This window comes from Panthera tigris, chromosome C1 (assembly GCF_018350195.1).
Source record: "Panthera tigris isolate Pti1 chromosome C1, P.tigris_Pti1_mat1.1, whole genome shotgun sequence".
In the NCBI taxonomy this organism is placed as follows: domain Eukaryota; kingdom Metazoa; phylum Chordata; class Mammalia; order Carnivora; family Felidae; genus Panthera; species Panthera tigris.
In genome coordinates this window covers 18,456,239-18,478,985 of record NC_056667.1, presented here as the reverse complement: position 1 = coordinate 18,478,985, position 22,747 = coordinate 18,456,239, and the positions used below count along the sequence as shown (strand labels likewise).

The 22,747-nt window shown below is 54.9% G+C and overlaps 1 protein-coding gene across 2 annotated transcripts in view; it reads left to right on the top strand.

Annotated features, from left to right (window-relative positions):
- The first annotated feature begins 254 nt into the window (after positions 1-254).
- The window catches only part of RUNX3 (RUNX family transcription factor 3), a 58,329-nt gene continuing 35,836 nt past the window's right edge, over positions 255-22,747 (top strand). Inside the window, exons 1-2 of one of the 2 annotated variants that reach the window (XM_042995302.1) lie at positions 255-469; positions 758-823. In XM_042995302.1, coding sequence (XP_042851236.1) covers positions 766-823 — 58 coding nt within the window. In that variant the 5' untranslated portion in view covers positions 255-469; positions 758-765. Of the gene's footprint in view, positions 470-675; positions 824-22,747 lie in introns of both variants that reach the window. The other variant, XM_042995301.1, reaches the window with a different exon arrangement.

Genomic DNA, 22,747 nt, shown 5'->3' with positions numbered 1-22,747 from the left:
TTTCCAAAAAGAGAGAGAGGCAGCCACAAGATCTTCTAAGAGGCCGTGACATCACAGCCCAGGTGACCACAGCCCAGCCAATGGGCCAAGGCCGCGAGCTGGCTTCTTGTATCCTGTGAGCTGAGGTTGGGTTGACACTGTGAAGGCCTGGTCCCTCAACCACAGAACCACAAGGCCAGGCCCTCAGCCGCCTTCAGGGCCCTGCGCGGGAGCTGGTTGGCTCCCGGTCCTCCCCACCCCCGGGCCGCCCTCGCACCCACTGGAGCCTGGGCTCTGTCGGGGGTGAGCCTCATTCATTCATTCCCCGTGGCGCTGATGCTGGGCCTGGCTCTGCTCTCCCTGCCCTACATGCTTCTCCGCCCTGGCTGCCGAAGGCCCCTTCCCGCCATCTAATGATACACTCTGCATACGCTTCTGTTGAAAATTTGTGGCTAGACATTCCTGTGGGACCGGGAATCCAAATTCTTGGGTACAAACAGAAACTTACTTTCCTTGGGGATTTTTCTCTCTCTCTCTCTCTCTCTCTCTCTCTCTCGCTCACACACACACTCTCGCGTTCTTTCCTTTTTTCTTTTTCGTAGCAATAGGGGGGGAAAAAGAGACAAAACAAAACAAAACAAAACAAAAAACAAACAAAAAGCGACACCACCACCCCCCCCCTTTTATTTTCAAAAGTAGCCAGGAAAAAATAAAACAACAGCCAACCAAGTCAATCCCAACCCGACCCCCTGAAGGTCTGATTTCTCGCCTTCCTCAGAGAGGGGCATGGCTTCGAACAGCATCTTCGATTCCTTCCCGACCTACTCGCCAACCTTCATCCGCGGTGAGTAACGATTGCCCAGGGCCCTGGGCTGAGCCTTTCGGGTGGGGAGCTGTGGCCAGGCCCCGGACCGCGTCCCTCCACCGAACACCCTGGCTGCCTTCAAGGGCACGGCCTGCCTACCGAAATCCGCTGACTCTTGAAAGCCTGAGGTGGGAAGAGGGGTTGGTGGCCTCCGTGGTCTCCTGGAGTGGACTTCTGTGGGACTTTTCTCCTCAGTTGGTGGGGACAGCAAGCGGTAGGGGAAATGGATACCACAAGACCTCAAAGGCCGACCTCGAAGGGTCCTGGGGTGGAGAGGACATGGAGGGAGTGCCTGTGACCTGAGGCTTCTTGCCTCACTGACGGGGGCCCCTGGCCCACCTGGAGAGCTCAGGCAGACGCGGGCTCTGGGGCACACTCAGGCCTCCCAGAGCCAGACCAGCTTCTGTCAAGAGCCATGGATCTAAAGATCTTTCTGAGGACTTCTCCAGTGCTTTCCAAGTCGTCCCGGACTGAGGGAAGCAGAGGGAAGAGACGGGCTACGGGCTTTTGTCGAGAGCTTGCATAGCTCCGGGGCGCGCTGAAACTGGCTAAGTGTCGGGGGGCGGGGGGAGCAGGACTGGGGAAGGTTTATAATCTTGGTCACAGAGGAGAAGAAAGTGTTTCTGGCTGGATTTGCCTCTATTCGTGGCCTAGAGTGAGTGACCCAGAGGTTTGGGCTGTGTCCTTCAAAAAAGATAGGGTTCCAGGATCCCCCACTTGGGACCGCTGATGGAGGCTAGGGTTCAGGGGGAGACTTTTCTTGCCTCTGTCCGGCTCGTAGGGCTGATGCGCCATGGTCTCAGGCCACCCCCTGCCGCCTTCCCCCACCCCCCGCCAACCCCCAGCAGGAGTCCAGATGGGGCTGTGGCACCTGAGACTGGGGGTCCAGTGGCCCTGAGCCTGCGTCCCAGGTCAGTGGCTACCTTGCCCAGTGGCCTTAGGCAAGTAACTTAACCTCTCTGTTGTGACCCCTCCGGTTGGGACATTCCGATCGTCTGAGGCTGTGGATGGGCCGTGCAGGAGGGCAGTGCCTCTGGGTGACTCACGGAGACGGGGTCTCCTCCAGAAAAGAGAGAGGAGCTGCGTGGGGTCTGCGACTCCAAGGTTCAGGGGGCTGGGGTTGCCTTTTCTCAGCTGAGGTGGTCAACTGAGATACCGAAGTTGGTCTGACTGTCTGTCTGCCTTTCTGCCCACCGGCCTGTCCCACTGCTGGCTAACGGAGTGACTCAGAGACCGTCCCTGGGCGGCCAGCTCCGGGCAGGGACCGAGGCACATTTGGGTGCTTATCGTTTAAAGGTTTCTGCAAGGGCTTGTCTGAGGTGGGACCCCTTCCTCCTCCCTAGAGAGAGGCTGAGGCCGGCTGCATGGCTGCAGATGGGGACGGAGTCGTGGCGGGGGGAGGAGGGGCCGCCACCTCTGAGGCGGATACACTCCGGCCAAACCTGGTTGTGGCTGGTGACAAGCAGCAGCCTCAGGTCTGGGAGCTGACAGCCTTCCTTCAAACTGCTCCTATTATAACGCAATCCCCCTTTGTAGTCCTCGGAGCTAATTAAAGGCAGTCTGTGGCAAGAAAATAAGAGTTTATAAAAACCATTTGCTGGGTCTTTGTAATCAGTGCTTCTCCCTCCATGAGCAAGATGGAGGGCTGCAGAGTTTAAAACAAAGCAATCTGGGGAGACGAGATGAAGGGACCTGCCACCGAAGATGGGCTCCTGACGCCGTGGAGCCCTAGAGAGAGAGGGTAGCCGGCAGCAAGGAGCGGGAGGGAGAGGAGAGCTGGCGGCTTTGGGCCCCACGTGCGCCCACAGACAGGATTCCTGACGGACAGGGACACAGATGTGCTTTGTAAGACAGGGTCCGCGGGGAGGGCTCGAGGTCTGGGGCCCGAGGCGTCCGTCCACACTCTCTGACCGACCCCTTCTCTCCTGCCCAGCTCCATTTCCCACATTCCGTTTACGGCACGCTTACTTTGGGGGCTCCGTCTCCCCCAATCTGCCACTTCTGTCCCCAGAGACATCCAACCTCTGGGCCGTAAAGTCCCGGGCTCCATACTGCCCCACGTGGGGTCCTTAACCTATCCTGAGTCACAGATCTTTCTGGGGTCTCAGGAAGCCTATAGACTCCTTCTCAGAATCACATTTTTTAAGTGCAGGAAACCAAACCTGTGGAAAATACGGTTATCAAACGACAAAAAAGCAAGGGGTGAGGTCTCTGTCATGACACGCTGCGTGAAAAGACCTCAGGAGGCCCAGGAGCCGCCACAACCCAGTGGCTAAGCGGAAACATTATTTCTGGATAATCTGGGACGGGCCCCGAGGAGACAGAAGCACACCTAGGATTTCCACTGGCGACAAAATCACGGTGGAAATAGAGGCTGAATTTTAGTTAGAGATTCATGAAAGGAAGGATGTCACGTGTTCCCCACCCCAGTCTACAGATGTCCTGAATTCCGTGCAAAAGCAGAACTCCAGGCCTCGGGCCCCGGTCCCTCAGCGGCTCTCAGGACGTCTCCACCCCTGGGGAGCCTTGGAACACGTGGATTCCCAGTTCCCAAACTCACCTCAGTTCACTCTGGAGAAGAGGCTGGGGAAGAGGGTGGAGAGACGTTCGGTTCCCACCCTGAAGTAGCGGGGGAGGAGGAAAGCAGAGGGCAATGCTCAACTCGAAAGGCTGGCAGGCTGCTGGCAGAATTCCAGGCACCAGGACGGAAGGCGTGAGAGGCCTCCTGGGGTGGCCCCTGCACCCTCCGCAAGTCTCCGTCCTTCTCCCTCCTCGTCTGCCGGGACTAGACCCGGACACAGGGTATTTATTCTTCTCTTTGGCAAATGGAGACCCTGAGACCTAACTCTGACTCAGACGTACCGTGCATCTATGGGCAAGTCCCTTCCTCTCTTCGGGCCTCGGTTTCCCCATCTGACAAACGCAGGCGATGGCTCTGAGGATGCCCAAGGGCCCATCCGCAGCTCCACTGAAGGCCAGGGCCCTTGTGCTAAACGGCGCATGAGGCCCTTCTCTGGGGCACCCCCCTGGCAGCACACCCCTAAACGGCACCCTCGCAGGCAAAAGCGCTCCCCTCAGGACACTGAAGGAGGGGAGCCTTCTGGGGAGGAAACTGGAGGAAATGAGCCTGAATTGCCACATGCGGGATTTAGGAGACCCTGGGGAGGCAGGGGTTCTCGTTTATCCGGTAATTCTGCAAAAGCCTATCAGGGAGTAGAGGGCACAGCCCAGATTCAAGCTCAGGCTGTGGACCCTGACTCTGCCCTTCCTTCGCTAACTCCGCATCCGGGGACAAGTCACCTCACCTCTCTGTACCTGTCTCCCCGTCAGTAAAATGGGGGTGATGATTATATGCCAACCTCACGGGGCTCTGGAGAGTATTAGACGAACAGGGCGCCTAGCCCGGGCGACACGCCCCACAAACATCTTCGTTCTTATAATTTCCACGAGCCTGGCCTTGGGCTGGGATCTTGGACACAAGGGTGACTGGGTCAGATTCTCTGTCCTTGAAGAGCTCAAGGTCCGGTGTGGAAAGAGATGAGTAAGCTGAAAATTGCACTGGGGTGTGGGTGATCCATGTTATAAGGGGGAAAGAACGGAAGTCTAGAAGTTTAAAGAGGGTACTAACCCAGCTGGGGGAAGAGAGAGCAATTTCTCTGGAGAACTTCAGACATTCAGGCTGGGTCTGGCTGGGTCTTGCGGGGTGAAGAGGTGACAAGGGGGGAAAAGGCATCCCCCAGAGAGAGAACGGCCTGGGGCAAAGGTGTGGAGACAGGACTGAGACGACTCTGGGCGCCCCCGCCCCCGGGATGGCGGGAGCCGGCGGAAGCATTGAGGTGGATGGACGGCAGGTCTGTCGGGCCTCCAGTCTGGCCAAGGTTCTCGAAGCCGCGGTTGGGTGGGCAGTTGACTCGCAGCTCCTCCCCCCGAAGACGCCCGGGAGAAATGGAAAACGGCCTCTTGGGCATGAGGCAGGGCTGCGTGGAGGCGGAGGGTGGACAAGGTGGCACTGGGCAAATCGGGCCCGGATGGTCTGACTCAGAGGTCACCGGACAGGGAGGAAGCTGCCCAGACCAGAGAGGTCAGTCACCGTCCTTTCCTAAGCTCTGGGCAGTGGCCAACAACAGGGGACTCTCCTGGGTTTTGCCCTGAAAGTCCCCAATCCCAGGCACCTCAAGACAGTCGGTCACCCTCAGCGGTGTGCCCATGGAAGCCTCCCCCTCCCTCCCCAGCCCTGGGAGATGAACGGACTGACCAGACCGACCGCCAGCTATCCTGCGTCCACTATGGTGCTTAGCTGGCGCCACGTCTGCTGGGCCCCTTTGACGGTGGCTCCCGGGGCTGCCCTGCACACACCCGTCTCCCCAGACCACCCTGTCTGTCCCAAGTGCCCCCCGGGGAGACATTCCTGGGAGCCCCCCACCAGCCACAGGGTCTGGGCGGGCATGAGCCAGCCCCACACAGTGGGACTGTGTGTCCAGGCCTCACCCACGCCCGCTATGGCAGCTGGCGGCCCCCAGCGGCCCCACTGGTCACATAGAGGGCCCATTGACGCTTCGGCCTTGAGGTGGCCGCATCAAAGCCGAGGCTTGCTTGGTTACCTGAGCGAGTAGGGGAGTTTACGGAGGGGAGCGGAGCTGGGAGAAGGATGCCCCTGAGCAACAGGGCCTGAAAACCTGACCCTCCAGAAGGTTCTGAGAGGCAGGGGAGAGCAGCCTCCACGGATCCCAGCCTTGACTCTGAGCCAGTCCAGACTGCTCGATAGGTGGGGAAACTGAGGCCTGGGCTCAGGGTTTGGCTGGGCGGGAGGAACGGGCAGCAGATACGCCCGTCCTTACTCCCGGCCCCTGAGATGCCTCCTCGGCAGACCCTTTCTCAAATCCACCACCCAGCGTGTGCCCCCCCCCCCGCCCCGGGAGCTGGGGAGTCTCACCCAATCTTCAAAACTGAGCTCAAACACCCCCTCTGCCAGGAGTCTTCCCCGGGACCACCTGCAACCACCCAGGAGCCCTGGCCTCCCAGGGCCAGCCCTGGTGCCCAGCTTGGTGCTGAGTATCCCGCCGACCTGGTAGAAATAAGAAGAAGGGAAGAGGGAGGTGGAAGGAAGAGCTTTAGCCCCTCCATGGAGCCCAGGCCCTCTGTCATTGGCCTTGAAAGAGCACCTTCCAAAGGCAGCCCTCCCCCCAACCCCAAGCAAGGAGGGGCTCTGGGAATTGTGGGACTAGCATGGGAGTAAGACCCCGTCATACCTCGGGAAGTCGCGAGAACCCAAAACAGTGAGCCCGTGCAGGATACATTGGAGCTGGCAGATGGAGAGTGCCACCTCCTGATTATACAGAAGGGGAAACTGAGGCCCAAAGAGGGGTCTGGCCTGGGTAAGGTCCAATTCAGCAACAAGAAACCAAGTTTTCTTGCCCACCCAGCGACAAACCTTCCACCCTGCACATAGTTGAGGAGTCAGGCCGACTGGGTTTAAGCGGTTTTGTAGCCAACATGTTGATTCACCTGTTTGAGTCTCAGTTTCCTCCTCTGTGAGATGGGTCTGGGAGCACTGCCCTCCAAGGGTGCTTTCCAAGAGCGAATGGAGCCTGTCCCGCAGCCCCGTGCTGGCCCGCGTGCAGCAAGGGCTCACTCAGCGGTCTGTCTCCTGCTGGGCATGGGCCACTCGGCTGGGCCTCCAATCCCATCATTTGCCACAGCAGATATCCCCGCGTCTGGTTTTCTCAGTGCCAGAGAGGGGTAAGCACGGAAGAGGCTGTAGGGGGACCATGAGACCCCTTGCCAATGGCCCTCTGGGAGGGTGGCAGAAAAGAAGGCGTTCAATGGGGACAAGGCAACATAAACTGTGGTTACAAGCCCAGGCTGCAGCCTCTCGAGGCTTGCCTTAGACAAAGCGTTGCTCCTCTCTGAGCCCAGTTTCCCCATCTTTAGAATGGGGAGAACAAACAGTAGCCAATTCAAAGCTTGTTGGATGGGTTCAACGAGGATATATATTACGTGCTTAACGCAGGGTCAAGTGCAGAGGGTTAGTGCAGAGTCAAGCCCTCCATAAATGCTGGAAATTATGGCTATTTAATGTTTCCCTCCTCCCGGGGGAAGTTCCTGTCTGATTCTGAGCGGGATAGGCAAAGTGAGAAAGTTGCCTCTCTCTCCTCTGGCCTCCCCCTGGGGTGCCTTCCCGGGCCTTCCCCTGTCCCCTCCAGGCCTTGGGAGTGTCCTGCCCCACTCTTACCCACCCCACCCCCCACTTGTCGAGAAGGACCACCCAGCGTTTCTTGCTAAATAGGTGGAGAGAAGGGAGAATGGATGGACCAGGGATTGAATGAACCAAGGCTGACCAGCCTGGGAGGTTTCCAGTGGCCCCCTCACTTCCCCCTTTACCGTCTGGCTCATTCTTTGAAACGCTTGTTGGTGGGAGCCTGGGCACTCCCGTCCGATCAGCACCGCAGTGTGATGGTTTAGGTTCCTCTTTGGGGTTTTCTTTCGCGTCTGGGAAAAGTGTTTTTGGCAAAAGGTTCAGACTTACATGTGGGCGGAAAGGGTGGATGCCCATAACTTATGATTTGCAGAGGTGACCAAAGTCTCCCCCCCCCCTTTAAAACGTCCTGCATTGCGTGATATGGTGACTGAAATCCCACTCAGCCCCTCTGGGGTGCCCATCCGGGACCCCGTAGCCATGACCCTTTAGCATCAGTGAGTCCAACTGGTCTGCTCATCTCTGTTCAGAGGAAAAGGTGGCTGGGTGCAGAGCCAGCAGAAGGTATTAAGGGAAGAGGAAACTTGGGGGCGTTCCAATGAAAAAGAGGGCAAAAGGAATGGGGGTGAGGAGGAGAGGAAAGGTCCGTTTTCTCCATGCCCTCACCTGAGTGCTCCATGGCTAAGCACCGACACCCCCATAGCCCTGGGAAGTGCCCCCCACTCTGAGGCTTCCCCTGAGTCATCCCTCAGCAGACCTGAGTCCTGCCCCTGCCCACGGAGGAAGCAGGGGCAGGAGGTTAGACCCGCTGAAGCCCCTCACACAGCTCTGGACACTCTCATGTCTCAGGAAGATGTGTCAGAGCCAGGATGGTGGGAATGAGGAGCCCCTTGTTAGCGGTGGTGGGGGACCCAAAGGAGAGCCTGTTTCCCCCCTAAAAAGCCGCCGTATACCTTCCCGAAGGGGAAGGGAAGCCACCCCTGAGAATAAGACTTTAGAAAAAAGACTGGAAGGAAAACACTACAATGTCATAGTCAATGCTACATGGTGCACTTATGGCGGGGAGACTTTGTTACTAACCCTTTGGGTGACTGAGCGTTTTCTAAACCTTTAAACACTGAGCTGGGCCTCCTGCCAGCCTACACACCACAGTGTGGGGCCAGCCTGCTCCTGCCCAGCCTGGGCCCCGCTGGCCACCCCTCCTCTCTCTTCTTCTTGCCAAATCACCGCGTCTGTCATCCTCCTCCAGGACCCAGCCCTGTCAGGCTGTGAAGGAAGGGTCTGCCCTGGGCCGGGCAGAGCCACGCATACAGCAGGTGCTCAGGAAACGCTTGTGTGGCTTGTGTTGTGGCCCTCATGGGGAGACCGTTTTCCCGGAATGCCCAGGACTTGGGAAGTAATGGGGACCAGTTGGTGCTGTTAACCTTCTGGTGGACATTTATTAAACATCGACTGCATGCACGCCAAACACTGTTCTGGGAAATGGGGATACAGGAGCAGGCAAAAGGCAAAGATACCCACCCTCCCGGAGCCGATGTTTTAGTGACGAGTGGAAAGAGTTCACCTCTGGAAAATGCCCCGGGGAGTTAGGCCAGCACCCCTCGGCCTGTGCCCTTCTTATCTATGTGGAGCCTCAGCCTTCCAGGACTTCCATAAATGCTCCCATGACCCCACTAGATATTCATCACAGGATCTTCACCTCCGTGGCGGAAATGAATAAACAAACAGACTCGGTGATGGTGTGACCCGCGGAAAGTAATATTTAGGAGGAGGAAGGCAGTGAGGAAGGGACACAGGAACCACACTTCTTGATGACTTATGGTGTGCCAGGCTCTGTGCGCGGTTCCTTTCCAAGAATACCTCATTTCACTTCATCTCTACCACAATCCATGTAGCAGGGGGTTATTGGTATTATCCCCACTTTACAGATGGGGAAACTGGGGCTCAGCAAAGGGACGGGACTCACCCAAGGTCATGCAGCTAGTAGCTGGTGAAGCCCAGATACGTGTCATCATCTGTCTGACATCAGAGCCAGCCCAACAAAGCTCTTCCTTCTACCTGGCAGACGTCTCTTCTTCTTTAAGGCCTGGCCTCACCACCTCCACGGAGCCCTCCCTGACACCTCCAGGCAAAGTGATTCATATTCTCCTCTACGCAACCAGTGCAATTCCTTCTCAAATGCTTCCAGAAGGCTTCACAGAAAGGGTAGAGTCTGAGGTGGGTAGGTCTGGAAAGGAAGGAACATCAGTGGTCCAGGCAGAATTAACAGTGCTGGCTAAGGGACAGAGAAAGACTACATATAAAGAGTTTCTTAGAGATGAGAGAGCTTGGGGGTCTTGAGGAGAGGCTGAGGGAGAAAAGGCTGGAGAGGAGGCGGGCCTAGAGGTTGGGCATGGCCTTCAAGGCGGGGAGTCCAGGCAGGATCCGAGTTGGGCAGTGATGTGGGACAAGGCATCCCATGATGCACCAGGCCGCCTCTGAAATAGGCCAGTGCAAACGTGCGCCTTGAGCGCGTGTATGTGTGTGAACAGAGACCTCAGGGGCCCTCCCGCACCCACTTGCAAACCCTATTTTTATCACTCCCTAGACATACATCCGAGCCACCGAAGCACTCTTGTTCTCAGGCACGTAGAGGGCTCCATGGGGGTGCACATCTCTGGTCTGATGAGGACAAGGGCGACGGCGCAGAGCAGTCAAAACGCAACCCATCCCAGGGAGAATCCCGGCACCCAAGGCAGCAACACAGTTTGCAGGGCTTGTACAAAAAATCACTGGGAGTTTCAGGATGGCAACCGCGGGACATTACACCAAGTGTGGGGCTCTTCTAAGCAAAGCACCCTGAGCGGCTGCACGGATGGCATGTGGTAATGCCAGCTCTGCCTAGAACGGCCCCGGGCCGGAGGGGCCCAGGGCCCGAGAAGAAACCTCTGTCTCCTTCCCTTGACTTGTGCAGGCTTCCATTCTTCATAGAGTCCATAATTTATTTTTGTTATTATTTTTTTAACGTTTATTTCGGAGAAAGAGAGAGACAGAGCACGAGTAGGGGAGGGGCAGAGAGCGAGGGAGACACAGAATCCGAAGCAGGCTCCAGGCTCCGAGCTGTCAGCACAGAGCCCGACGCGGGGCTCGAACCCACGAACCGCAAGATCACGACCTGAGCCCAAGTCAGACATTAACCCACTGAGCCACTCAGGCGCCCGCATGAGTCCATAATTTAAAAAATAATAATAATAAATTAAGCCTAGGGTAAGATCAGAGCTTAAAGATTTTAGAAGCACCAAGAACATTAGGGAAACTACAGATCCATCAGAAACTCTGTATTTTATATTATAGAAATCCTAAAGGATCTAGGAAATTTAAAAAGAAACTATAATCTCAACACCCAGAGAAAACCACTATCATTCGATCTATTTACTTTCAGACTATTTCCCCCCATTTTTAGTATTTGCCTCTGGAGTCTCTCTTCCCTTTATGGGTGAGGCCATACAGAGACATAAACGTATCCGGGAACCTCATCAAGAATGTTAAGAATCATTATGCATATACGTCGGGATTCTAGGAAGAGGCTAGAGTGGCTCCGTCCAACAGAACTTTCTGTGATGACGGAAATGTTCTATGTCTGTGCTGCTCAATGCTGTAGCCCCTCGCTGCATGGGACTATGTGGACTTTCTCTTTTTCCAACTCAAAGTGTTTAAAAAGTCTTACACACAGCCAGCACGGGTTGCTTTTGTAATCAGAAAAAAAAAAAAAAAAAAAACGCTAAAGATTTTAAGTTTGCGATACGTTCAGTGTATAGGGGGAAAAAACACTTTAGATTTTTAAAAGCATGTCACTGGGGAAGATTGATCCTGGCAGAATGAGATCTATTTTTGTTTTTCCTATCAATGCTCATAAAAAGAATGTGGGGTTTAGAATCAGAACCTGTGGGTCTGTCTCCCGGATCTGCCACTTACTGTCTGTGTGGCCACTTAACCTCCCTGAACCTCAAGTTCCTCATCTGTAAGATGGGGATATTGACGCTACTGACCTCCCCAGGCTGCTGTGGGGACTGAATCAGACAGTGAAGGTGAGTGCACAGGGGACCAGCCAAGCGAGGGAAGAGCTTCGGTGCAGACGATTTCTGCAGGGGTCGGGTAACCACGCATCTCTGTGAGGGGCATTACTCATCCGTCTCGCTCCGCTCTGTCTGCCATTTCCTAGAAACCAGGAAATGAGGGGGGTATCTCCCACCGTGTGTTCGGCAGATGTTGTCAGGTGTCGAGCAGAAATAAAGGGGCTCTGTGACCAAACCAGACTGGGGAAGGCTGTATCAAACAAGGTCCAGCCGAGTATTTTGCTGAAGGACTTTTCAGAGCCTTTAATATGCTAATGAACCTAGGCTCCTCCTGGGGCTGGTGTGCTGAGGCACCCACTTTGGGAAAAGCTGCTCTAGCAAGAGCCTTTAAACCTACCGTGTCTATAGGCACTGGGGGGGGGGGGGGAGGGGTGTCAGGGAATTCTTTTTTTCAAGGAGAGAGGAAATTGTCGAAGACTTGAAACAGCAATTAGCTGGGTGCTCAATACAAAAAGGAAAAGTACAAAATTGGCATTGATCAAGGTGTAATTGTCTAGGAAACCTAATTATAACAACTCAACTCTTAAGTAGTTATACTTTAGCAGCAAACTCTTACATACAGCTCTCACTAATGCCTCTGTGAATCCTCACAACCGTATTAGACAAATGCTATTAAGTCAGTTTTATAGAAGAGGAAACTGAAGACCAGAGAGGTTAAACCACCTGCCCAAGGCCACCCAGCTGGGGTTCCACCCCAGGCAGCCCGCGTCTGGAGAGCCTGTGCACCTTACCACGGCACAGCAGCTCTGAGTTAATCGAGGTCTTCTCGGGCTGAGGAACATTCCTTCGCTTGCACTGGTCCCCTTCCTGGGAAGAGCTGCCAACACCAGGCCTGGCCGATGCGAGCCAGCTCCGTCCCTTTTTTGCTGGGTGAGTCATCGCCTTCCCTGGGCTTCAGCTCTCTCATCTGAGAGATGGACCAGTTGACATTTGAGGACCGAAGAGGGGAGGTTGGTAAGGCACCGTGCACGGTCCACTCAGAAGGCACTTGATGTACGGTGGCCCTCTCTCTCACCAGGGCACAGAGGGGGAAACTGAGGCCCAGGGAGGTCAAGGAAGGACACGGCCAAAGAGGAGCTTGCAAACACTCCAGAAAGCCAGGCTGAAATCCCATGGCTGGCCCAGGTCCACATGTGGTACAAACAAAGGGCTTCTTTCTTCTCTGGCCGGGGCCCGTGCTATCCTTCTCGTAACAGCACCGTGAGCACTTTGGTGAGGGCGCCTCCCTCTGGGTTCCTCTCCTAAGCGGTCTCTCCCACCGAGTGTGGATTCTGTTTGGCCCAGCGTCATGCCCAAGCCTACTGGCCTGGGCATCTTGCAGAAGTCCCCTGAAATTCCCCTCTCGGGTGCCCCATGTGGGGTGCGGGACACACAGACATGCCTCTGCCCCTGGTTAGGGACCCCCGGGTTTGCCTGGTGATACATCTCTCTGCCCTGAGTCACCTCTGAAGTTGACTGTGCCAGTGCTGGGCTCCACACTTTATATACATCACTGCTAATGTTCACAACCTCGCGAGGTGAACATTTTCATCTGCGTTTTGCAGGGGAGGAAACTGAGGCCTAGAGAAATGAAGTCACTGGCTCGAGTTCACATAGTTTATAAGCGGTAGAGCTGGGGTTCAAACCCAGCCTCTGCCCGCCCCTCCCGCAGGCACAGCCCAGTGCACGAGAGGCGGTTCCTGAATACATTTGCTCACCTACACACCCCACACCTTCCCTGCACCTCTGCGTGTCAGGGGCTCTGTTGCTGGGGTGGGAGTTGGGTGGTTGACCCTCACATCTGAGCTGGGTCCCTCCCTCAGGCAGGGCCAGCTTCTTAGACTGTGACCTATGGGGTGGCACAAAGCTCCAAGTTCAGTAGGGGACCCCACACTTGGGTTACTGCCCTGCAGCCGCCATCTTGAAATTCTTAATTTTATCTTTGCCTTTGTGCTTTGTAAGTGAAGTAGGAAGAGACAGAGGAGAATGCGGGGACAGAGGTGGGCTCAGTCCTGCCCCCCCCCCCCGCCACAGGCAGGGCTGGGCATGATTGCGGGCATGGGGAGGACAGGTGCCCATGACCCATGCACCAAGGTTTGGGGTGGGGGCCCGGATGTCTATGAGGGTCTGCACGCACCCCACGGTGGCCCCGTGTCCAAGGGGTACAACGTTAAGTACCAAATACCAATGCCACGACAAGTTAAGAGAGATCACGAAAGAAAGCTAAAAGCTTTGTTTTCCTGCTTTTTTTTTTAATTTTTTTTTAACGTTTTTTTATTATTTATTTTTGAGACAGGGAGAGACAGAGCATGAACAGGGGAGGGTCAGAGAGAGGGAGACACAGAATATGAAGCAGGCTCCAGGCTCTGAGCTATCAGCACAGAGCCCGACGCAGGGCTAGAACTCACGGACCGCAAGATCATGACCTGAGCCGAAGTCGGACACTTAACCGACTGAGCCACCCAGGCGCCCCTGTTTTCCTGCTTTTTATTTTTTTCTTCAACGTTTTTTTTTTTTATTTATTTATTTTTGGGACAGAGAGAGACAGAGCATGAACGGGGGAGGGGCAGAGAGAGAGGGAGACACAGAATCGGAAACAGGCTCCAGGCTCCGAGCCATCAGCCCAGAGCCTGACGCGAGGCTCGAACTCACGGACCGCGAGATCGTGACCTGGCTGAAGTCGGACGCTTAACCGACTGCGCCACCCAGGCGCCCCATGTTTTCCTGCTTTTTAAACAGGGGCTCTGTATCTCTGTTTTGCACTAAGTGCACAGATTGGGTATTGTGGCAATCAGTCAAGCACAAGAGGGGACCTGGGCTTCTACGCCCTCCCTTGCCAGACCAGGCCCCACGCCAACACCCAGCACCTTGCCCCAGGGAAGCTTGGCCCAGAATAGTGGGCCGGAAGTGGTGGGTGGGCTCCTGATGGCCTCCCTGCCCACGTGAACAATGAGTTGATCAGACAGGCACCTGACCTGGGCTTTTAAATATATCATGGCTGACGAAAAGCTCATAGAAGCCCCTGTTGCCTGGGGGAGGCAGGACTATGGCTCAGCCAGCGACAACCAGAGCTTGCAATCAAGCTGTGGTCAAGATTGGAGCTCAGTCTGTGACCACTTAGGGGGCTCAGATTACGGCCTTATCTGTCTTGTTCACAGCTGAGTTAGGTCTAGTTCATAGGATGTGCTCAGGAAATACAGCTGGAAGGATGAATGGGGAAACACAGTCTGCTCAGAGAGCCGAGCCCTGGACCCTGAGAAGATCTGCACTTTTCCAATTAGCCAGCCGGCTCATGATCTCGCAGCTCGTGAGTTCGAGCCCCGCGTCGAGCTTTGTGCTGACAGCTCGGAGCTTGGAGCCTGTGTCGAATTCTGTGCCTCTCTCTTTCTCTGCCCCGCCCCCGTTCATGCTCTGTCTGTCCCCTCTCTCTCTCTCTCAAAAATAAATAAACATTAAAAAAAATTTTTCTTTTTAGTTAGCCAGGCCTGGAATCTTAGCTCTGCCCTCACTCCCTAAAGCTAGTTACCCTCCCTTCCGCTCAGTTTCTTCATCCGCACAATGGGGAGAAATGACAGTTCAGAGAACTTACTAAGACAGTATTTAAAGTGCTCAGCTCCACCAGCAGCCCATGGGAAACGCTCAGCTGGGAGAATTAATACGATTATATCAAGAAGCCCGCAGACGTCTACCTCCTCAAAGATGCCCGGAGGATTCGCTCCGGCTCTAAGATTTCAGGCCTCAACATTTTTTGAATGGTTTTCTATATTTTCCAATTTGTTCCAGTGTCCTTGTAGGATGGTTGACAGTGATGCAACTCGGGTTTGCACTTCGAGGATCCACCTCTACATGGATCTTTCCCCCCAGAAATACGGTGCTGTAAGAGCATTTTCCCTTAGGATTTTCGTAATAACGTTTTCTTTTCTCTAGCTTTACTTGATTATATAGGATACATGTGACACGCAAGAAACGTGTTCGTTGACGGCTTATGTTATTGGTGCGGCTTCCAGGCAACAGTAGCTAAGGGTTAGGGGCATTCAAATCCATATGCAGAGTCTTGGCTGCACGGGGGTCAGCGCCCCTAACCCTCACACGGCTCAAGGGGCCAAAACTAATTGTGTCACAGGGCCAGGGGTGGGTTGGGTGAGGGATTCAATTCATGCTGTGTATTAAGAGAGGGTTTTAAATAGACAGTAAATGAAAGGAGGCGAGTCGGAGTCAGCATCTGTCGAGCACCCACGGGGGTCCCAGCCTCTGGAGGCCCTGAGAGCATCTGGGCCCTGTGCCCTCCCGGGCATGCACCCCTGCCCTGCGTGCGCCCCTCCCCCACACACACTCGGCCTTCAAGTCGGACCGGCCCCGGCGAGGGGTTCTGGGTAGGATCTGCCGGGGTGGGTGCGGCCTCTGCCACAGCTCGGCAAGGCCCCACCTCCGCCTTAGGCCCCCACGCCTGTGTGCCAGCGACCCCCACACTCGCCCCACCCCCACCGTGCGCCTATGAACACGCACATGCTCACACGGGCAAACACACATCCGAGGCTACACCCATTGCAACAGACACCGGACTTTTCAGGAACCCCTGCCTGCGGGGACCGAGGGACACCTGGTGATGTGGTCTGACGGAGGCCGCAGGGGGAAGCTGCTTTACCCCCCCCTACCCAGGCTGGTCCTGCTTCTCTGACCTGGAAATCCCTCCTCTTCCTGGGGGGTCCCCAGCACCTGCCACTGGCCCCTGTCCGCTGGGCTGGAGCTTGAGGGAGGAGGCCTCCCAGGAACCCAGGACTGATGGGACAGAGTACAGGCCCCGGCCCAGAACAAATCTGCTCAGCTGGGAGAGGCCTCAGAGATGCCTACAGGGCACCCATCATCTGACAGGGTGGGGAAACTGAGGCCGGGAGAAGGAGGGGCTGCCCAGGGTCCCCAGAAAGGTGGCAGTGGAGGAGACGGCCTGGCCCAGTGGAAGCCCACAGCAGGGATGGCAGTGAGGAAGACAGGCTCTGGGTTTCGGCGTCCCCCCCTCCCCCCACATGTCACCGGGGCCACGTGGGGACCCTCCAGCTCCAGCGGTCTGATCTTCTGGGAGCTCTGGAAGGCTTCAGGGAGCTCCTGGTGAAGTCCACACAGCTCCCTGGGTGGTGGGGGAAGAGGATGCAAATAGGAAGGGGCCCTAGGGACCTGGGTTAACCCCCTGAACTCATTTCTGGCCTCTTCTTCCTGTGGGGTCAGTTAAAAAATAGCCTCCCATCTGCCGGGGCTGGGGGAGGAGGGGTGCAGCCAGGCTCCATCTGGGGCTGTCAGGTCCCCCTAGCCCAGCCTGGTACTCAGACCTGCCCACTCCAACACCGCCCGCCGCTTGTCCCCGCCCAAGACCAGGCTCGGCTGTCTGTGGCAAAGTGACCCATCTGACAGAGTTTTTCTCCCTCTGACTCAGCAGCGAGTATCACTACCACTCTGCTGAAGCAGCCTAAAGCCCAGGGGGCTGTCATCTGAGTCTCTGCCTACCCATTTTACAGATGGAGAGGCTGAGGCACAGAGGAGTCAGGACATAGGGCAGGATCTGGCCACCAGCTTTTAGGCCAAAGCCCTGTCCATGCTTCCCGGGGATGCCGGACTGTGCCCCCCTTATAGAGCAGGCAGCTGGTATGGTGGGACAGGGTATTTGCACCCCCAGACTACAAAGCCCACAATTCCCTAGAGCAGCATTGGTGGTCTACATGGGTGTGGCCCCTGGAGGGTGGGACAGTCAGCCTCACGTGAGGTCAGGCTGACCTGAGGTGGCTCCCAGGGGCCCTGTTTCCCTGCTCTGGGACCTCAGCCAAGCCACTTAGTTCTCAGACCCTCAGTCTGAGATCCGTAAGATGGGAGCATCCCTGCCCCGGACAGTGATCGTGAGGACGAGATGCACAAGGCCTGGGACATGGTGATGGTGAGCTCAGGTAGCAAATTATTCACAAGTAAGATGTCTGCCCGGGCCTGAGGTCACGAGCACCCTCAGCCTCTTGTCATCTGTGAGGCTATTCTGGTTGGAACCGAGGATCTGGGGTGGAAACCATAAGCCTTCAACCATCATGTGGACAGATGGCTGGATAAATGGGCATTTTTCAGCCCAGTGCGACTGGCTGGCTCAGAACTGGTCCTAAGGGAGGAATCTGGGACGGACTGAGACGCGTATACCAGGGTGTTCCCGGCAGTGTCTTCATGACAAATGCAGAAACACCCTAAAGGGCCGGCCCCGAGGGAGCACTATGGTGGTCCGTCTGGGGAAGGCGGGGGGGGGGGGGCAGTAATCTTCACACTCCTACCCCGTGTTCCCATGCCCGACAGCACAGACGCGTCCCCTGCCATCGGGGATAGGACTTCACGAGGGGCGCGGGAAACTCGCACAGTATGTTGGCGCATTTCAAAAGCAGGTTGAAAACAGCATGCACTCTGCGTTCCCAGTGTTAAAAAGGAAAAGAAGGAGGAGGGGAAGAGAGAAGAAATTAAATCTATACATACAGTAGGAGTACCAGAAGGCTAAAAACCAAAATGCTAACAATTGTCCTGGGTGGCAGGATTATGGGTGGTTTTAATTTTCTTCTTCATAATTTTATTATTTTCCAATTTTTCTTTAATGAATGTGTATTATTCTTATAATCAAAAAGAAATGTGTTTTAAGAGACAGGGTGGGGGATTAAAGATTGTTGTCCTTTCATAGACTCTAAAACTGAGGCCCAGTGTGAAAAAGATACTTATTCACTTACTCATTCATTCATTCATTCATTCATGCTCAATGCTTCTAGACACCTCCCTAGAGCCAGGCTCTAAGCTCCACAGCCAAAGAGCTGAAAGCTCTGACCTCAGGGAGGTCACAGTCTGGGGGAGTAAAGGACGCAATGGCAAGTCCTTACGATGCATTCAGACAAGGGGCCACAGAGTAATGAAGAGAGAGAGGCTGAGTCATCCTGGGAGCATCAGAGATGGTCTCATAACAAAGGGAAATTACTACAGGGCTTTGGTGCATAAGCAAGTGTTCTGAGGTCCCAGATCAGGGGACGGTACCCCTTGAAAAGGCATCATGGGCTATTAGAGAGGACCTACTGTGCGCAGGGAGGTGTGTCCGGAGACGAAGCTAGAATGTTCTGCAAGCCAGGTTCTTCAAGGGCTTTGAATTGCCTGACTGTGCCACTCAGCGGTCATGTGACTCTGAGAAAGTTGCCAAACCTTCTGGACCTCAGTCTCCTCACCTGGAAAATGGGCTAATGACCTCACGGGAGTTACTATAAGAAGCAACCGAGGAAACGACTACAATGCGTTCCGAACGGCACCCGCTGTGTAAGCAGGGTCATAACACGGTTTGCTTTGATTATTTGCTATTATTCACGCTTTATCCAGGAGGTGTTCTGGAACCCAAAAGGAGTTTTAGGCTGGAAATTAATGTCCATTCATTCATGTACGTACTTCATTCATTCGATAGATGTTTATGGAGACGCTCGTATGTATCCAAACACTTTTTTAGGCAGTGGGGATAAAGTTGCCAGACCAAATACAGGACCCCCAGATCATTTGAGTTTTCAGACAAATAAGTAATCGCAATATCGGGGACCACTTTATACTAAAAAAAAAAAAAAAGTGTGTGTCGTTGATCCGAAATTCAACTTAACTGAAAGTTCTGTATTTTTATTTGCTTAAACTTGGCAACTCTAACTGGGAATGCAACACCAAGTTAAAAAACAAAAACCTTCCCCTCCTGGACTTGACATTCTACAGGGGAAAAGAGACCATTCATGAGGAGAGGTATAATTTATCAGGTGATGATAAATGTGCTGAAGAAGTATAAATCAAGAAATAGGGATGAATTGGTTTCCTAGGGAGGCTATGACAAATTACTACAAATTTCGGAGCTTAAAACGACATGCATATATTATCTTATGGTTCGGGGTGGGGGGGTGGGGCAGGGGTCAGAAGTCCTATGTGAGTCTCACCGGGTTGGAATCAAGGTATCGGCAGGGCCGTGTTTCTTTCTGGAAGCTATGGGAGACACTATCTCCTCGCCGTGTTCCGCTTCTCCAGGCCACTCACTTTCCTTGGATGGTAGCCCCTGTCAATTGTCCATATCACATCATCCTGTGACTGGTCTCTCCTGCTTCCTTCTTTTACTTCCACAATATAGATATATTGATACATCGAGCTCACCCAGGGAATCCAGAACTGGCTCCCCATCTCAAAGCCCTTAACCTTCATCACGTCAGCAAAGTCCCTTTTGCCACATAAGGGAGCATATTCATAGATGATAGGCGTTGGGATGTGGCCATCTTTGGGGGTCATTATTCTGCCCTTGTTGAAACACAGGGGCTCAGAGAAGGCTGTTCACAGAGTGCGGCAGGGACCCGAATGAGGCGGCGAGTGGAGCCATACAGACAGAATGTTCAGGGCTCTTCTGGGAGAGGGAAACATATGTGCAAAGGCTCTACAGTGGGGGTATGACTGGTATTTAAGGACCAGCAAGGAAGCTAGTGTGGCTGGATACGGGGAGGGAGAGAGCGAAAGGAGATGAAGACAGAGAGATGGAAGGGGGAGGGGGGGCTGGTCATGCAGAACTCATAGAGCTAATTGGTGACGCCCCTCCCCTCTCCTGGCCCTCAACTCCCCAAACCCTGTCTGTAATTGCCATCCTGTGCTGCTGAGCTGACGGTCACTCCAAGAGTACTCCCATCAAAGGCCAAACTCCTCCCAGAGGTATTGCAAGATTAGAAGGAAGAAGGTTTCCCTGCAACATGAGGGATTCAGGTTAGATATTTAAAAGAGCTTCCCGTGTGCTAGCGGGAAACCATCAGTTTCTACCAGAAAGGTTGGTAACACGTGAGAGACTAGGTCTTGACTGAGGGTCGGGGGCGTCAGTGCCCCAGAGACCCCACATTCAGGGGCCAGCCAAGCCCCCAAGATGACCTAGAGGAGATGGCCACTGGCCATCCTGTGACCTCAGGAAGGCACGTCCCCTCCCCAGACCTGTTTCTCCAATGCAGGGCAGTTGGACTTAAGCATCTTCAAGGCTCTCCCAGTGTGGACCCGCTGTGATTCGCACACCCTAGGAGTCTCCGATTCTAGGGATCGTATATTCTGGGACAGAAACCTTGTAACTGTGTGACCGCAGACAGGTTACCTAACCCTGCTGAGCCCCAGTCTCTGCACCGGAAGTGGGGAAGGTCGCCGGGCCCACCTCCTAGGGTGGGGTGATGGGGACTGTGCTAAGCACACAGGGAGCACCCAATAAACGTGAGCTCCAGTGACAAGGATTCTAACATTGTCGGTCTCAGAGCCTCAAGTCTGTGACCCCGTGTCCAGGAGCCTGAGATTTGCTGGCTGTGGGATTGCAAGTCTCCAGACCAACCCCCCCCCCAAAACTGCCAGCGTGCCCCCGACGCCCTGGGCTCCCCCACGTGCTGGGTGGCATGCCTACCCCACAACCACATGAAAAGCCATTCCCCCAGGGTGTCCCCACACCTGGGAAAACCGGCAGCCTGCCCGGCGCTGGCCCCGCCTGGTGGCCAGAACACCGGGCAAGATCAATGAAGCCGGGCTCCCAGTGCAGACACCTTGTTCCAATCAGGGCTGGGCGCCTTCCGCTCCGGACCCCCGCCCAGCCCCAAGCTGCCACCCCTCCCGGGCCCTGTCCAGCAGCCCACGTTTCTAGCCCCGTGACCCCTGAGACACGGTGCCCACGGCCTGACTCCCCTGCGGCCTGCCCAGACCTGGACGTTGACGAGCAAGCTGGGCAGTGGGGCAGACGGAGGGGCACCGGCCAGGGATGGAATCAATCCATACAAACCCCTCCCATCTCCAGCCTCAGTTGCCTCAGCTGCACACAGGGCTACTTAAATTCACCCCATCTGGGTTCTCGGGGCCATTGTGGGAAAAGCAACAGAGACAGAAGGCAGAAAATGTCTTAGAAACCGTGGACATGCCTGGTAGAGAGGAGGGGTGAGAAAGCAGGGGGTGAGGGGGGGCGGGGAAACAGTTCTCCCCTCCTCTGTCTGGGTCCTTCTCTCAGCCTCCAGGTCTCGGCTCAGAGGTCCTCCTCTGAGACACCTGCACTAACTACCCTGTCTAAATATCGGTGACCACCTCCTTGCCCTACCACCCCCCCCCCACCCAGTCACTCTCTGTTCCTTTGTCCTCATCTGTTTTCTCCAACATTGCAAGACACTATCAAATACGGCACGTCTGTTTATTTACCTCCGTGTTTATCTTCTGCCCTCCCAGCTGGAATCAAAGCTGCATGGAGCCCCCATGCCTGTCTCGTCCATAGCGGTGTCCCTGGCACCTAAACGAACCACTGGCACATGGACAATAGATGCTCAACGAGTGTTTGCTGACCAAACGAATCTAGTGCCTTCTCCCCATCTGTTTCTTATTTTTCTGCTTCTTTTCCATCCCAGCCACCCCCCATCGAGTGCAGGGCTCCCCGAGGACAGGACTGGCAACATTTTTGCCGTGTTCCTAGGGATGGGGCCAGGCCTCTGTGACCTAAAGGAACTTCACATCATCGAGCCCATCCCTGATTGAACTGAGCCTCAAAGATGGGGCAGTAAGAGGGCCCAGCCCCCACCTTAGGTCTGAGCACCTTCTATGATCCCCTTCCAGAAGCCCCCTCAGGTACGGCCAGAGACACACAGGTGATGAACATCACACTCTTGCCAGTGACAAATGCATGCCAACAGCAAATGACAAAGAGTGCCCAGTGTCTGAGCCTGTGGCCCAGACATGCCAGGCAGGGATTTATGAGCCTGCTCGGGCCTCTATTTGGCTCTGCCCACATCCTCAACACCTCCGCAAGGGCAGATCTCCCTGGCCGCACCCCCAACCCCAGCCATCCAGCCCTGCTGGCCTTTGGCCTCTGGGGGTCATCTGTGGACCCTGGGCCACAGCTCTGTCTTGCTTTCATGGCGTCTGTGGTCTCCACGCAGCCACGCGGGCAGCAAAGCTGCCTGGGTGCAACGTTCAGCTCTCCCCTTTACCCACATTGTGAACTGGAGCAAGTTCCCAAATTTCCTGTGCCTCAGTTTTTCTAGCGTTATAACGAGGATGATGACAGGGGGCCTCACACATCAGGTGGTCATGAGAGTCAAATGAAATGATACATGACAAGTATAGACAGCGTTATTATTATAATTGAGGGGACCGGGCCCTGGGGTGAAGCTCCTGGGGTGAGCAAAGTGCAGTTTCAGCATCAAGAGATCTTGGTTCGAATCCCAGCTCTGCCCCTTCCTGACTGGATCCAGGAGAGTCACTCGGTGAAATTCAGTTCCCCACCCATAAAGTAGGCCCAACGACACATATCTGAAGGACTACTGATAAGATTTAAGGAGCTCAGTAGGGAGCATGCTCAGCAGGGTCTGGGTACCCAGCAATGCCCCACATGGGGGTGTTGCCATAATGAGGATGCCTTTAAGGGCCACCAGATCATTCGGCTGAGACTGAGCTGGTAGACAGGACGATCTGCTTGAAACAGTGGTCTTGCCAATAATAAATACTCCCCAGCTTTGATGTACTGTGGGCAGTTTTGCAACGGTACACAAATTTAAGCATTTCTGTCCGTTTTCATTTTAGAGCTCTGGGAAGGGGGAGGGGGGACCT